The 17096-nt window shown below is 39.5% G+C and overlaps 1 protein-coding gene across 1 annotated transcript in view; it reads left to right on the top strand.

Moving 5' to 3' along the window:
• Positions 1–17096, top strand: part of Pias1 (protein inhibitor of activated STAT 1) — a 102802-nt gene that overhangs the window by 73392 nt on the left and 12314 nt on the right. The window contains exons 8-9 of the mRNA XM_021171432.2: positions 8078–8151; positions 14359–14519. Of these exons, the coding sequence (XP_021027091.1) occupies positions 8078–8151; positions 14359–14519 (235 nt within the window). The remainder of the gene's footprint in view (positions 1–8077; positions 8152–14358; positions 14520–17096) is intronic.

Genomic DNA, 17096 nt, shown 5'->3' with positions numbered 1-17096 from the left:
AAGGGGGCCTGGTGAAATGGCTCAGCGGTTAAGAGCACCGACTACTCTTCCGAAGGTCCGGAGTTCAAATCCCAGCAACCACATGGTGACTCACAACCATCAGTAACAAAAGATCTAAAGCCCTCTTCCGGAGTGTCTGAAGACAGCTACAGTGTACTCACATATAATAAATAAATAAATCTTAAAAAAAAAAAAAAAGAAAATAAGTAAGTTATGCAAAACTGAAACTTCTCAGGAATGTTTGAAGCATGAACTTTGCTTACAATTATGTTGATTATAAGTCATTCTTAACCTTGTAAGGAAGGTCTGCTGGCAGTTTTGTTAGTCAAGTCCATATGTGATAATGTTGTTTAAGTTTGTTAGTATTTAGAATTCAGACTTTTCATTGAGAAAATACATTCTGTGGGCTGGAGAGATGGTTCAGCCAGTAAAAGCTCACAACCAAGATGTCAAAAATGAAGTGAGTTCTGTATTTTCATTCAGGAAATGAAGAATCTGCTATGTTCTAGGAATACCAGGACAGCATTACACAAGACCACACCTTCTCCATACATCCCAAAAGTGTACAATCTGATGGGAAAGACAGACCTAAGTCACTAATGAGTTACAGTTTTGAAATGTGCTTTTAAGAAGGAAGACAGGGAACTCTGAAAAGACACCACAGGGATCTAGTTCTCTATCCTGCTCTGGGATACGGAGGACAGTAGTAGAAGTTGGGAGAAGAGGAAAAGCTGTTCTTAAGCCCCAGAATAGGAAGGGGATATATCGAGGGAAACGGCCAAAGAAACTAGAGTATATAAAAGGATGAGAAGAGCCAGGGTATGGTGGGGAGACTGTAAATTCATAGGTGCTGTAAGAGGTCCATGTAGTAGAAATCTATCAAAGGGTTCTTCCCCAGAGAACGACACTATCTTAACAGAGTTGGGCGGTCTGATCATCAGCTAGAGGAGGAGCAAGGAGGGGCAATTCCAATACCTGGAAGCAGTTAGGAACCTCTCACTTAAAGACAACCAGTTTGTTGTTATTGTGTGAGAGAGTGTATGTGTGTTAGTGTGTTGGGGTGGAAGTCAGAGAACAGCTATGGGGGTCCGTTCTCTCTTCCCACCTTTGCATGTGTTCCAGGGACTGAACACTCAGGTCAAACAGGGCTGTGCACCAACTACCTTAGCCTACTGAGTACCTCACTGGCCTGTGTTCTCAAGCACTGTATACTACGTCAGTGCTGTTTTCTGAAGAAATGGTATTTGAAAGGTGAGACTGTGAAGGAGCTGACTGCCCTCTCTGAAATGTGCTGTTTGAGATGTGAGTGCACAGGCGACAATGCTCAGACACTGCATGCACTGCAGGAGCTGGCCACCTCACTGTCTTCTACTCAAATTTCTAGTCCCTCTTGTCTCCTCAGCTATTAACTGACAGCTCTTGTGATAAGTCTTTCTCATACTTTAAAACTTTGCTTCTTGCTGGGCATGGTAGCAAGTGACCACAGTGCTGATGTCACTGCTCTGGCTAAGACATTTCTACCCCAGATGTTCAGCTGCATTTGATATCAACCTCTTTCTCCTTGAAATTGTCTCCTCCTTCTTCTGACCTCACCCACCTACCTTCTGTGGACTCTTAGAGAGAAGCTTCCTAATGTTGGGCATAGTAGCCTTTAATCCCAGTAGAGGGAGGCATAGGTAGACTGAGTTAAGAGGCCAGCCAGGGCTAAGGAGTGAGACCCTAGGAGCTCAGGTGGGAGTATATTGTAAATGTTCCTTGGAATTCCATGCTGTCCTGCCTTCACATCTACTGTTTCTGCTTAAACTTGTGCTAACCTCCAAATACAAATCTTCATTCAGGTCTCTCCTCTAGCTTCAGATTCCATAGGCTATCTTGACCTAAACATGGTTTTGCTTATCAGAGTCAAGAATTTAAGAATCCTCTAGATTTGCCAACTGACAACCTAAACATTTCTTAAATCTATCTTCTGCCATTGCCCTCATTTGAATCCTTACATTTTGTCTTTATCTTTAGAACCTCAGTCCTAAGTGACATATTTAAGTATTTCTTTTCTTTATTGGCTTTTCTTGTCTTTTTCCTAGTAGCAGCCTAACTTAGTGGCACACATCTAATCTTACCATCCTCTTTCATCCTCTGAACTCCTAACACCAATGGAATAAAACCTCCAGCTTCATTAGTGCGATGTATAACCCTGTCCATCGCAAAAGCACTCCATATTTTCTCCCTCCCTCCATCCCTTCCTCCCTCCCATTCCCCATCAGTGCTGGAGTGTTCTCTCTGCCTCAAACATTCTAGCTGCTTCTGCTGCCTTGCTCCAGGGGTCCTCTGTTTCCCAGACCCCCAGGGTCTCCAGACGCCCATCAGTGTGGGGACCTCATTAAGCACCTTTTGCTCCTGCTGGCTCATCTCAGTTCTCTTGGCGTCCTCACTGACACATTACCTTGACACATAATAAACTCTCACATTTAGTTGTTATTGTTGTAGTTTGTGACATCATATTTGTAATCTTCTGCCGCAACTTCCCACTTGTTAAGAGGGTAGATATGCTTCTATGCTCAGTGGTTGGTGTTAACTCATAAAAAGAAATGTACAGGGGGCTGGTGAGATGGCTCAGTGGGTAAGAGCACCCGACTGCTCTTCCGAAGGTCCAGCGTTCAAATCCCAGCAACCACATGGTGGCTCACAACCATCCGTAACGAGATCTGGCNCCCTCTTCTGGAGTGTCTGAAGACAGCTACAGTGTACTTACATATAATAAATAAATAAATAAATAAATCTTTAAAAAAAAAAAAGAAATGTACAGTGAAAACCAGGCTTCAAGCCTTTTGTTTTCTGGCTATAATAGAATGTTAAGCTTAGTATGCTTAGTTGTTTTCAGCTTTAAAATTCTAAAAGACTGAATTAAAGTATTCTGAAGTTCATGCGGGAGAGAAGTCAAACAGTTACAACCCAGAACAGTGCCATCAAGTACAGCAGTCTGAAGCAACTGTGCGGTTCTGTGGTGGTCACCAGCAGCTGTATGGCTCTTGAACATAAATGTGACTAGTGTAACTAAAGCCCTGAATTTCACATTCTCTGTTTCAGTTTATTTAGTATAGTCTCATGACTAACACTGGTAGCTCATAAGAACAGGGACTCAATAGCAAGATGACTTTTATATAGAGCTAGCTGTAACTGTGTTCATGGAGTAGGACTCTTAGCACCGCAGAACACAGCTCATAGGGCAGAGTTCTTAGTGGGGTGCAGAGCTTTGCTTGAGGTGGGAAAAGCCTCCTTGTTATCCAACTGTTTCAACAATGTTGCTTTAAAAGGAGTATTTTTTCCTTCATTTAATTTCTTTTGGCTTTTTATCAAAAGCTGATTGATCATAAGTATATAAACCTATTTCTGGACACTTCTGTTGGCCACATTTTCAATAACTACAGCTTCTTAGCAAGCTTTGAAAACAGTCTCCCTGCTTTTTTGGGAGGGTTTTTTGGTTTGTTTGGGTTTTTTTTGTTGGTGGTTTTTTTTTTGTTGTTGTTGTTGTTGTTTTTCGAGACAGGGTTTCTCTGTGTAGCCCTGGCTGTCCTGGAACTCACTCTGTAGACCAGGCTAGCCTATCTCCAAAGATGCAGAAGAGGCAGGTGGCTAAATTTCACATCTATTCCCGATAAAGAAACTCTCAGCAAAATATTAATGGAACAAGAAAGGAACTGCCTCAATATTACAAAACATTTACAAAAACAAGCTTTAGTTAATATCATAATTAGTGTTAACGGGGGCTGGTGAGATGGCTCAGTGGGTAAGAGCACCCGACTGCTCTTCCGAAGGTCCAGAGTTCAANTCCCAGCAACCACATGGTGGCTCACAACCATCNGTAACGAGATCTGGCGCCCTCTTCTGGAGTGTCTGAAGACAGCTACAGTGTACTTACATATAATAAATAAATAAATAAATAAATCTTTAAATAATAATAATTAGTGTTAAAAAACTTGAATCTTCTAAGACTGTGAATAAAGTTAGAATACCATGCCTAGCATTACCCTAGAGGTCCTAACCAGCACAACAAGGAAAAAAAAAGATAAAGATGAGGGATTCAGAAACTATTGTCTTTATTTGCAGATTATTTACACAGAAAAAAGTCCCAAGGACTAACTAAAGAAACTGCTAGAAAAAATACATGAGTCATGAGTTGGAAAATCTGTGATCAATTTATATAACTGAATTGTATTTGTTATTAATGCATTACTAACAGTGTTGTCATTCAGACAGTTATGCATCCTTAGAGAAGTGGCATAAAACATGTATAGAGTATAGATGCTGAAAACTATGAGAAACCCAGCAGAAGACCTGAGGTAGATTGAGAAGCCATGATGGAAGTAGAGCAGAAGACTCAGCATGACTGTATGCCAGTTCCCCAGGTTCATCTAGAGGTCTAGTCCAGTTAAGACCCTAGCAGAATTTGAAGGTATCTTTACCAGGGAATGACTGAGCGCAGAGCTCAATAGGAGAGCACTGGCTTGCTTAGCAGGCACAAGGTTCAGTCCCTAATTGCAAGATCTGCTTTATTACAAATTTACATTAAGAATATAGTAAAGTTAGTAGTTTTCTTCAGTTTAAAAAGAATCCCAGAGCCGGATGTGGTGGTGCACTTGGGAGGCAGAGGCAGGCAAATTTCTGAGTTCGAGGCCAGCCTGGTCTACAGAGTGAGTTCCAGGACAGCCAAGGCTACACAGAGAAACCCTGTCTCGAAAAACCAAAGGGGGGGGGGGGCGGGTAATCCAGACTTTTTAACCCATGTTCTAAGTAGCTCAGTTGGTAACAAAACTGTTTCTCAGGAAATGTGTTCCCTTCTATCACTCCTTATAACAGCCTCTGGGAAGATTATTTCACTACCTCTGTAAGACTGGTTGTGTTAGCATTGGCCATAGTAACTTAATAAATGAGATTTCTGTGTGACAGATGCTATTACTGCACACACTGGTTCACACAACCTTTTTATCTGATATTCCAGTGCAGCAGATCAGCTAGCCATTTTCCTTCAGGAGCTGCCGGATGTTCCACCTGTTAACCATGGCCTTACCCTGCAACCCTTGGGAGTAAAGATAACTGATAGGTTATGGGATAGATTGAAACCCTCAGTCTGGAGTAACTGAGCTGCACTGGCTCACATGTAAAAAATATATTTTCATAAGAGTAGGATTTGGTCTATTATATATAGCAAAGGAGATTTCTGTCTGTCTGCTTGTTGTAATAGAAATCCACAAATGTAATTTAAAAATCCTTATCTCCAAGAGAGAGGGAGCATGCAAATTATTTTCAGTAAGAATTGCTAGCATTGATTAAATATAATATTAGGTAGTTTAATACATTCTTCATTGGGTTAAACTCATTTAATCCAGTGCTGTGAGATAACTGTTATTCTTATTTACCAAGTTATGAAAAAAGTTACTAAAGTGACTTTGTGACTCAGGGAACTGTTCTCTTACTGCCTGCCTACTCAGTGTGACCTCCTCTGTGACCATGGAGTTTAGATTTCAAGGCCGATATTATGCTGTTGCTGCATTAAGTACAAGTTTGCCCAAAGCTCAGACAGTTACTATTCCCATTACTGTGTAGGAGGTGCCCGCTGGGCCAGTAGGTAAAGGAGTGTAGAGTGGATGGTGTCTCACTCAGGATTCTCTAGAGCAAGTGAGAACCAGGAGGGTAAAAATGGAAAGACTGCGAGGGAAAAAATAATAGAGGAACTGCCTTACTTGATTTTGGAGGCCGAGAAGTTCCACAGTGCCATCTGCAAGCTGGGGAAAGCAGGAAAGCATGGCTGAGCACAAGTCTGAAGGCTCAGAGAAACCAGTGATGATGGCTGAGAGCCCTGGGGTGCTGAGGTGAATACTAAAACCAGAGGCTACGTTCCAGGATGTTTTCTGTTGTGTCCTCCTCACTTGCCAGCTCCCTTACATGTTGAGGACTGCTCTTCTGTCCCTAGTTCATGAACTCACATGCCAGTCTCTTCTCAGACATCCTCAGAGACACAGCTACTTGTTTTTACGGGGGAGGAGGGAGTTGGGTTTTGTTATTGTTAATTGGGATTTTGTTTTGTCTTGTGACGGGATCTTATACTGTAGCCCTGGCTATCCTGGAATTCACTCTATAGACCAGGGTGTTCTGGTCTTATAGCAATCCTCCTGGTACAATAATTAAGTTAATGTTCTTTCAAATTATTTTATAAGGAAGGATTAGCTAAGGTTGGATAAATAACTTCCTAATTTACATTTGTTGATATTATAGTGTCTTGATGACTTTATTTTCCAAACTAAAGTCCAGAGGTTTTATGGCTTTGGGGATATGAAAGTCAACCTAAGAATAAGAAATACATACAGACTTTGAAAACTTCAGATTTCCAGTCTACAAAATAATGTCTTAATCTGACATCAGAATCTGTGTGGATTTATTTATTTACAATGTTTGTTTACATGTATTCCTGTATACCAGAAGAGGGCACCAGATCTCATAGATGATTGTGAGCCACCATGTGGTTGTGGGTCCTGGAAGAGCAGCTGCTGCGCTTAACCACTGAGCTATTCTCCAGCCCCTATGTGGAGCTTTTTAAACCACCCATTCATGTCCCTCTTCCCCAGTCTAATGTGATCAGTTACAAAATAGAATGTTCCAGATGTAACTCAGATGTGCTTCTATGTTAAGATTCCCTAATGTGAGACAACCGTTCAGTAGACTGTCCAAAACTTGGGCCATCTAAAAATTCCAAACCACACGGTGTGATCACATATTTCGTAAAGCCTGGCTTCTTAGTTCTGTGAGTGGCAGTCAGCACAGACCTCTGCCTATCAGTTTGTGCTTCCCATGTTAGCATTGTGGTCATAATTATTGTGCAACATCTCTGAAACTGTGCTTGGTTATACTTACAACTGCTCTAAGGCCCCTGTTTCTAAGATTTTTAGACTATTTTCTCTGGATATTTCCTGACTCAGTGTTTATGTTGGTTCCTGTCATCAGAGGTAGCTGCTGCTGCAGGTTTACACGTTGTCTTAGTCAGGGATCTATTGCTGTGGAGAGACACCATGACTGAGGCGACTCTTATAAAAAGAAGCATTTAACTGGGGACTTAGGGTTTCAGAGGCTTACTCCATTGTCATCACGGCAGGGAGCATGAAGGGCACATGCTGGAGCATTACCAGAGAGCTAAATCCTGATCTGTAGGCAGAGAGAGAGCAAGCGAGAGACTGGGCCTTGGCTTGGGTTTTTGAAACCTCAAAGCCCACCCCCAGTGACACACCTCCTCCAACAAGGCCACACCTCCAAATCCTTCTCAAATAGTGCCAGTCCCAGGCAAGCAAGGGAGCATTCTTACTCAAATTGCCATACATGGGAAATATAAAGAATCTTTTATAGTAAACTGGAGGACAATAAAAGAATAGCCATGGAAAGTAAAAATATTAGTACCTCCTTTGAAGATTATAGGAAGTTGGAGCGAGTGTCTGGTGTGACTTCTAGATTTACTGTAAATAACATTAGCGGAAGAGGCAGACTGACTTGCTAAAGACCACAGAGTGAGTTTACAGGCAAATGGCGAGATTCAGTTACATGCTAAAGAAATACTTGGACTTTTTCTTTTATAATTTGAAAGGAGAGTTAGTATGGTTATAGTAAATGTTTTGTTCATTTTCTGTCTATGCAAACTTATTTTTTATCATGTTCTTTATTACTTTCCTTTAAAATAAAAGAATGCAAATTAATCATAATTTTAAAGAAAATCATTAGTATCTTAGAATACTAACTATAAAGGGCCAGCACGTAAGCTGGAACACAGAAGCTGCTGTAGGACCCACTTCCTGTGGGCCATGATGCAGTACCAGGGAGTTGCAGGAGCTTTAGCTAGCTACAGAGTTATGCCCTCCTTCTCTTGCTTACTGTGAAGGGCAGAAGTGGTTGACCTGCTCTTAGCTTTCCAGACAGGTGATTGGAAGATAATTGTTTAGGTTGTTTAGGTTTTAAGTTTTAAGCTTCTTTTTCAGTGTTATATTAGTAATTCCTTTAATAAAATTGTTCTACTTGTTTTCTCTCCAATGCATTTCAGTTAAAGAGAAGTTAACTGCAGATCCAGATAGTGAGATAGCTACTACCAGCCTACGGGTTTCGCTGCTGTGTCCAGTAAGTGTTTGCTAATGCTTGCCTTTGGGTATATACACTTCTTCTTACTGAGTGTGAGAAATTCTGCTTACTTTCAGAATCTCCCCATTCTACACTGTAAGAGTTTCAAAATGGAAAGACACTGGAGCAGAGGACTGTGAGCTGAATAATTGTAAAGTGTGCCTGATTCATAGTGTGTATTATCTAAGTACTGCCTTCAGTAAACATCTGTTTCTCAGGTTCCAGTTAGAAGAATAGAGTAGGGAGTGCTGTGGTGTTTCCATACGCCACTAATTCAAACAGGACTTTTCTGGATAAAAGTTGAGCACAGTTATCCACATCACAATTTAACTAATTTGTCAACAGTAGCTATAAGAATCCTCCATTTAAAACCTGTGCCAGGTTTTAAAGGTATGTGCCAGCTGGGCATGGCACATACCTTTAATGTGGGCAGAGACAAGTGAATCTGAGTTCAAGACAAGCCTGGTTTATGGAGCTCCAAGATAACTTTGTCTTCAGGAAAACTAAAAACAACAACAAACACAAAACAAAGAACGATGCCATTCCTAATACTATACACACACACACACACACAGCACCAGGCCTGGAGACCCATGCCTATAATTCTAACACTTGTGGGGAGAGGGCTGAGGCAGACAGATTACCATAAATTCAAGGCCAGCTAAGTTACCATAGCAACACCCTGTCTTAATTTAAAAAGAGGAGGAGGAGTAAGGAAATTCTGTTCTACCTGACTGAATTCCTTATGCCTATAGAATTAACTCAATACTTATAAGTCAGCAAGGGAGGGAACAGTCATTTAAATGAAACAATTATAAAGTCATCAGATTTGACCAAATGATTAAAACTATAAGCAAAAAAAATTGTGTTGAAATTCATTTCATACCTAATTTGTTGGTGGGCCCACCAAGATTAGGGATGACAGTTGAATATTGCTTTGATATGAGAGAAGGTGAAGATTAATAAAAACTGCTGACATTTTGGTTAATCAAATTAACTATATTCAAATGTATAAAAAACAAAAGGACACTGGTCTCCTGATTTGCCTGGATTGTTCCAGAAGGTGGTGTCATCGAAAGCTTTCAGCATCAAGAGCCTGCTAACCTAAGAGGGTGTCAGTTTCTTGTTCTTTTAAGAAGTGACAAGTTCTGTAAAATTTTAAATATTACTTATTCTTCATCTTAGCCTAGTATTGTTTGCTAAGCCTTAACTCAAAATATAAACTCATCAGTGTGTGATTAGTTTGTGATTCTGTCTTTTACGAGTTTCCTAAAGCTGGGCTCCCTCTGCTCTTTACACACCCTTATGACCATAGACGAAACAGTGCAGTTAGAAGCCACTGTGTCCTTTTGCCGTGGCTGTGCTGTCTGTTCTGTGAACGACTTTCCTTCTGAGACCTCTTTGTAGCCTGTCTTCCTTAAGAAAAGTATTGTTACTATTATTAAAAGTTCTTCAATAACCAGATAAATGTTAAAGAATCATAAAGTTGGTTCAAGATCAGGAAGGTAGAAGATAAGGAAAAAAAGCTTTAAACAAAATAATTTAAAATAACATATCTCAATCTTTTTCTCCAAATTTTGACTTAACCTACTCTTTTCATGGTTTCTTGATGTGTCATTTCATGGTAAAACCCCAGTTAAGAAGCTATGATAAATTTAGAAGATCACAGAAGCTTCATTTCCTACTTAAATCACTAGAGAAGTCTTGTTTCTCTGTATTCCCATCTTAAAATGTTTACAGCTGCACTAGTATGTAGTATTTAGAACATTTGAACAGTCACATGAAGACACAGCCCACTGTATATGGTAGCAGTTTTATTCACGTGCTCTTCTTTCTGTGGTTCAGGTGCTTTCCCCATGTTCCTGGGAGGTGGATCACATTTGCTTCTTACATGTCTTGATTTACTGAGCCAGCTTCTGATTTGATGTCCCCTGTGCTCCTCTCTCATTAGTTCCAACAGTTTCAGCAGTTCATTGTAAATTAGCATCTGCTTTCAAAATTCGGACTATAAAAAAGCTACTATATGTAATACATAATTACAATATGTCATGAGTTTCTATTTGGCTAAAGGGATAATTCCCCCTACAGTTATTCCAGAGTAGTAAGGCCATATATTTTTAGGTATGTTTTTGCTCAAAAATAAAATACAGTTGTGATAACTCATCTATATATCAAATTTATGGAATCATAAAAAGAGATTTGTTCTTTGAAATATGTAAATATGCTGTCTGACTGTGCATAGAAATCTCCCTTTTGTAATATGCAGAGCTCAGAATAAATGAGTTTCTGTTATTTGTGTGCCATTTAGCTAAAGGCAACAAAAATAATTAAAATGCTTTTTCTCTTTGAGGATTGTCAGTTCTAATTTATTAAGAACAGAAACGGAAATGTTGAAAGTCTGATGATGTGAGCTGTTCCACAGACCTGTAAACCCAAACATAGATAATTTAGAGTTGATAGAAGAGAGAAAATAAACTAGAAATTTATTTTATGAGTACTTATTAGTATGAAAAACTTAACAAGATTTTAAGTATCAATCAAACTTTCTTATTATATGAAGAAGCACATATTGTCATGACATTGTAGGCTCCTGCTGGTGTAAGCCAGCTTACAACTAGTTTTATTCTCATGCAGCATCATGAGCCTTAGCATGGCTGAGCAAAGCAGCCTCACTAGAAAACATGTTTATGTTTATCCATTGATAATGCAGACACCCATCTTATCTTTCAAAGGGAAAGAACTAACTTGGTAATCCAAAGAAGAAACTGCTCAGTGCTTGCCCCTTCTGATACCATGTTAGAAACAATAGATGCCGGTCCTCTGGTGGACACTTAGATCTAGTGATTGACGTTAAAGTGAGAGGTAGGGGGAGTCTTCACATAAGTGTTATTTTATGATTCTTTGAGATGACATTTGTGGTATAGCTACTAAAAGGCCATAGGTGTGAACATGAGCTCTGGTTTCCTAGGCCGTTCTTAACTGTCCTTCATGTACTGTTTACTTGTCAGTTTGCTTTTAGACTGTAGGTCACCTTGTCGGTGGAGCTCACTGCAGTGTCGTGGGATTGTTCTCTTGCCTCTGTGCACAAAGGACTAACTGAACAGCTTTATGACACTCTTTACTGAACTTGTATTCCATCCTTATTTGATTTCCGTAAACCTATGAAAAAAAGGCCAAAGAACAAATTAGTTCTGGCAATAGAGGATCCATTGCTTGTTTGCCATTAGCTAAGGCACTTATTAATCCATCAGCATTTCTAAGGTATGATCTAGTTGATGGTGCCAAATCAAATTTTTCTTTATCCTTTTATTACTATACACTTTTAGTGGCGGGCCATTTGTTTGTTTTTTGAAACCCAGAATCATATTGCCCACACTGGTCTCAGACTCACCATTCAGACTGGGAATGACCTTGAACAGCTTCCCTTCCCAAGTGCTGCGATTCCAGAACCAGACAAATATGGGAGTCACAGTGCTAGAACTCAGAGCTTCTTGCATGTTAGGCAAATGTTCTACTGATAACATCTCAGCTCCAAATTCAGTTTTTATATCTTAAATTAGACCTTAGCTGTGAAGTGCAAATTTCTACTGATGCTTAATATTCCATGAAGAAAGTATAGGTTGAGAGTCCGATGGGAGCTCAGTGCCAGCACATAAGCTCCCAGCTATAGAGCTATGGGGCTCTCCCTGATGCTTCATGTAGACAGGAAGTCAGGAAGGAGGAAGATGTCAATAAGGAGCAATAAGCCACGGACTTTATTTATGCTTTGAAAGAGACTTTCCTTTCACATTGCCTTTATTCCTATAATTTCCCCAGTGTCTTCACATCTTTCAGACATAAAGAATTTCTCCTAGGACTGCTAACATGCACAGCTGACAGTCTATCAGTATACGAGACTGTCGTCCTACAGTATAGTAAGCACTTTTCCAAAGCTGAGGGCAAGGACTTGGGTCTGACCTGTTTCCAGTAGGAGATGCACAAAGAAATAAAGCAGCATGATCTTGTTCAGGGTAGAGGCGCACAGAAAAGGTCACTCTGTTTCCTCCTGGTCCTCCTCTCTGTGCTTTGGACAAGATAAATGATGTTTCTCCTGGCTTACATTGTTAGTATGTTCAGAGTCCTTTTAAAATTCTTTATCACTTCCTGTGGCACACACCTTTAATCCCAGCACTCGGGAGGCAGAGGCAGGTGGATTTCTGAGTTCAAGGACAGCCAGGGCTACATAGAGAAACCCTGTCTCAAAAAAAGATGGCCTACTCGGCCATCATTGGGAAGAGAGGCCCCTTGGTCTTGCAAACTTTATATGCGCCAGGGCCAAGAAGTGGGAGGGGGTGGGTAGGGGAGCAGGGCGGGGTGGGGGGAGGGTATAGGGAACTTTCGGGATAGCATTTGAAATGTAAATAAAGAAAATATTTAATAAAAAAAATTGAAAAAAAATAAAGGCAAAGGGAAGGAAGAACAGAGTGGATGGGATGAGGGGTTTGTGGAGGGGTAACTGGGAAGGGGGATACCATTTGACATGTAAAAGAATAAACTGATTAATAAAAAAGTTGATTTCTAAAAGTCAAAAAAAAATTCTTTATCACTGCATCTGGTGGAAGTGGAGAGAAAATGGTGCTACTTTCTAGGTTGAAAAGGGGGCCCAGAAAGGTTAACTGTCTTCCCTAGAAGAACAGTAAATCATTGGAATCAGAACAGTAATTTAGGGCCCATGACAGTTGGTTTCCTTGGTAGACAAGGAAATTACACATTTCCCTGAAAGTTTTGCAAGCCAAGAACCTTTTCCTCTTTTAACTCACAAACATATGGAAAGTCTTTTTCATGAACTCACCAAATAATATCATTATAGGGAGTGAGTAGGTTACATGTTCTGTGGCTATTATGGACTTTGGAAACCCTGTGGTAGTGATGAAAATCATAATACCTTACTCCTTGTGCAGGTCCCCAGCAGTATTTCTACCTTGGGCCCAAGCAACAAGCAGTGTAAGATTAAAGATGACCTCCATATGTGGAGTAGAGTCAGCTGGTGTCAGCTCAGCCCACAATTATTGGGCAAGAAAAATGTCCCCAAATGTACTAGTGATGTCTGAGAGCCAGGGCTGTTGACTGTGTGGTGATGCCCAGTGAGGAGAGAGATTCAGAGTGCACATCTGTCTCTTCAGAGCTGCCCCAGCCATTATGCCTCACATCATAGAGGAAATGGGGGGTTTGGGCTTCACCCTGTGAACTGAGTACCTATTCAGAGATGAGGTTGGAGGCCATGCTGATCTCCAGGTCTTCTTTTGTCTAAATCGGTTCTTAACTTTTTTCAGGTTGAAGGCTGATGTTAAGAGAGTGTGTGAGGATTACAAATACAGCTCAGTGGTAAAGTGCTTGGCTAGCAAGCATGAGGCCCTAGGACAACACCCTTGTGTGCACGCACACACAATGTGAAAGCACAGTCAAAGAGATTCAGACATTCTCAACAAGAGTCTCACTGCTCTTATGGTAGACTATCCATGGTCACTGTGTTTGATATCCAAACATATTATGTAGAACATGGTTTTTATGAAAAACAAAACAAAAAAAAAAGCAAAAAAAAAAAAATGAAAATGTAAACATAACATTTTCCCATTTCCCTTTCCTTTTTCTAATCCCTCTGAAGTACCTCTTCCTTTGCTCACGCTCAAAATCACAGCCTCTTTTCTTTACATACAACACACACACACACACACACCAAATATATAAATACAACCTGCTCAGTCCATATGATGGACTGTTACTTGTATGTATATAATTTCAGAGCTGACCGTTTGATACCTGATAACCCATTAGGATCACCCCTGGGAAAGACTGTTTCTTCTAATCTCAGTATCCTTCAATTGTCTCTGTATAGTTCTTTGTCTAGGAGTGGTCCCTTGTCCAGGATTTTCCTGTAGCATGTCTGTTGGTATTATCCTTATTCAGGTCTTTTTAGGCAGCAGTATTGTTGGAGTATCAAAAGCTTCCCTATTGATCCTAGGAAATAGTCTAGGCAAGTTCCATGCTTCTCTGGCTCTTACACTCTTTCTTCCCCTCTTCCATGATATTAACTGAACCTTAGGTACAGTGGTTGTGGACACACCACGCTTTAAATCACAGTACATGCATATTGTATTTCGGGAAGTCATTATTACAGCCTGGGTTTTCAGCAGCACATACTAACATTGAACTTTCTCTTCCTTAAAGCTTGGGAAAATGCGACTGACAATCCCCTGTCGGGCACTTACCTGCTCCCACCTTCAGTGTTTTGATGCAACTCTTTACATTCAAATGAATGAGAAAAAACCAACATGGGTTTGTCCTGTCTGTGATAAGAAGGCCCCATATGAACACCTTATTATTGACGGGTATGTATATTTCTATCTCTTTTTGTTTTTCTGCTATTCAACACCTTATTATTGACGGGTATGTATATTTCTATCTCTTTTTGTTTTTCTGCTATTCAAGTTTGTTGCCGTCAGGTTTGAGATAAAACCTAGAGGTAATTTTTTCAAAGGTGTTTGTTTATGAAATTTTCATTATTCTAGAAATCAGTGAGTAACTAAAAGTGAGTAACTAGTATTGTAAATACTTTTCATCTTTTAGGATTTTAAAAAATTTATTTGGGAAGGTACATTGTAAACATTTAGCAGTTAGAAGACAGCATTGGAGAATTGGTTCTTTTCTTCTACCATCTATGTTTTGAGGATCAAACTTGGGCTGTTAGGCTTAGTGGCAGGAACCTTTCCACCATTTTGGTGTCTCTCCCCTCTTTAAAACATTTTTCTTTAAAGATTGATTGATTGATTGGTTTGTTGGTTGATTTTGTATGAGTACACTGTCACTCTCTTCAGACACACCAGAAGAGGGAGTCAGATCCCATTACAGATGGTTATAAGCCACCATGTGGTTGCTGGGAATTGAACTCAGAACCTCTGGAAGAGCAGTCAGTGCTCTTAACTGCTGAGCTATCTCTCCAGCCCTTTAAAATACTTTTTAGCATTGATTTTATTTATGGCTGTATGTATTCTGCTTGTTGTGAAAACACATGCTTTTTCCTCTTTTTTTTTTCAGCACCTTCTGTTTAGTATTTTAAAGCAGTAGTTCTAAGCAGACGATATATTGAGACGATATATTGACGATGTATTGAGTACATCTAAGACCTACAAAGTGCATGCATTAAGAGGATGCATGATCAAATTTTGAGATTCTAGCAATTCAAACTCATCAGATAAGTAAATAAATAAACAAATAAATAGCTTTGGTCCTAAACAAATGGCTTAGCAGTTAAGAGCTATACTGCTTTTATAGGTCACCCAAGTTCAGTTCCCAGCTCCAGTGTATCTGATACCCTTTTCTGGTTTCCATGTGCACATACACACACACACACACACACACACACACACACACACACACACACACACAAATAATTTAAGCAATTTGTAAATACTACAGGTTCTTTTCAAAGTTGGGCTTTTTAGTAGGATCTTGGCTTCTGTCCTGTCCACCAAGCCCTGCCACTTCTGTCCACTGTCAGGGCTCCCAGCCAAGGACAACCAGCTGATAGCAGTTCCTGTTGTTCTGCAGCTTCTGTTTCTAGCCTTGTCTTTCCCCTTTTGTGTTTTCGGTCTCTGTCCTCACCATTGCACACAGTGAGCAGAGGTTCTCCTTCTTAGCCATCTGTCTGTTGGTCTTGACCTGTGGATATTTGCCTGAGTCTGCCATTCCCCTTAAGTTTCTGGTTGCCTTTTTGCCACTGAACAAGAAACAAGGAAATGAATTGCAAGAAGGGAAAAATGCCTCCCTAATATTTCTAGTATTCTTCAGCAAAACACTCAAACAAGACAGATTATTTATAGTATATGAGAAAACATAAGAGCCTTGAAGACAATAATACAAGAATTGAATGTATTTGTCAATAGACTTACAACCCAGAGCTTTAAAAATGTCGAGTCTTGGGAGAATATGAAGAAGTAGTGTTTCCTGTTAGATTTTTCAGAAATGAAATGATAACTAACTTATAAATTTAGATTAATAGTAATATTTTACCAGCTCTGTATAGTATATATCTTAGTTCTTCCTTTTCTTATAATACAGATCTCTCTCGCTCTTTCAAAAACAGAAGAGGAAATAAAAGGCATTTTTAATAAAACTTCTGGTTTAGTTTTTACATAAATTTTGATTATATGCTACTAATAACTTTTAGTACCAGTATATTTTATTTGGATTTAACTGTTAGTTGGACATCTTTTAAAATTATTTATTTGTTTTATGTATATGAGTACACTGTAGCTTACTTCAGACACACCAGAAGAGGGCATCAGATCCCATTTCAGATGGTTGTGAGCCACCATGTGGTTTCCGGGAATTGAACCCAGGACCTCTGGAAAAACAGTGTTCTTAACCACTGAGCCATCTCTCTAGCCCTGGTTAGACATTTTTGTATATATCCCTTCAGTTTATCAAAGAAGATCTTATGAGCAATCTGCAAGTATAGAATGTAAAGTATAAAGAAAAAAATTGAATGAATATATATATATAATTTATATATATATATATTATATATATATAATACATATATATATATAATACATATATATATATATATATATATAAATTACCACTAGAGATAATTAGTGTGTGCTTTTATTCACACACAGAATCTTTTTTTGAGATATGTTTTTCCTTAACCACCTCAGTTTTTGTGAACATTTTTGTGTATCTTTAAAACTCTTGGGGATGAGATAAGGTGCTTGCTGCCAAGCCCAACAGCCTGAGTTTAAGACTTAGAACCCATGGGTGGAAGCAGAGAACCAACTCATACAAGTTGTCTTTAGACCTCCACATATGCACTGTGACACCTACCCACCCATATAGCACAAACTAAAGAAATATTTTTAAGTTGTCGTTTCTTTCCAGGTTCCATGGCATCTTTTTTTTTTTTT

The sequence above is a fragment of the Mus caroli genome, chromosome 9 (assembly GCF_900094665.2).
Source record: "Mus caroli chromosome 9, CAROLI_EIJ_v1.1, whole genome shotgun sequence".
NCBI lineage: Eukaryota > Metazoa > Chordata > Mammalia > Rodentia > Muridae > Mus > Mus caroli.
Note: the sequence above shows the minus strand (reverse complement) of the source record. Positions and strands in the feature narration are given on the sequence as shown.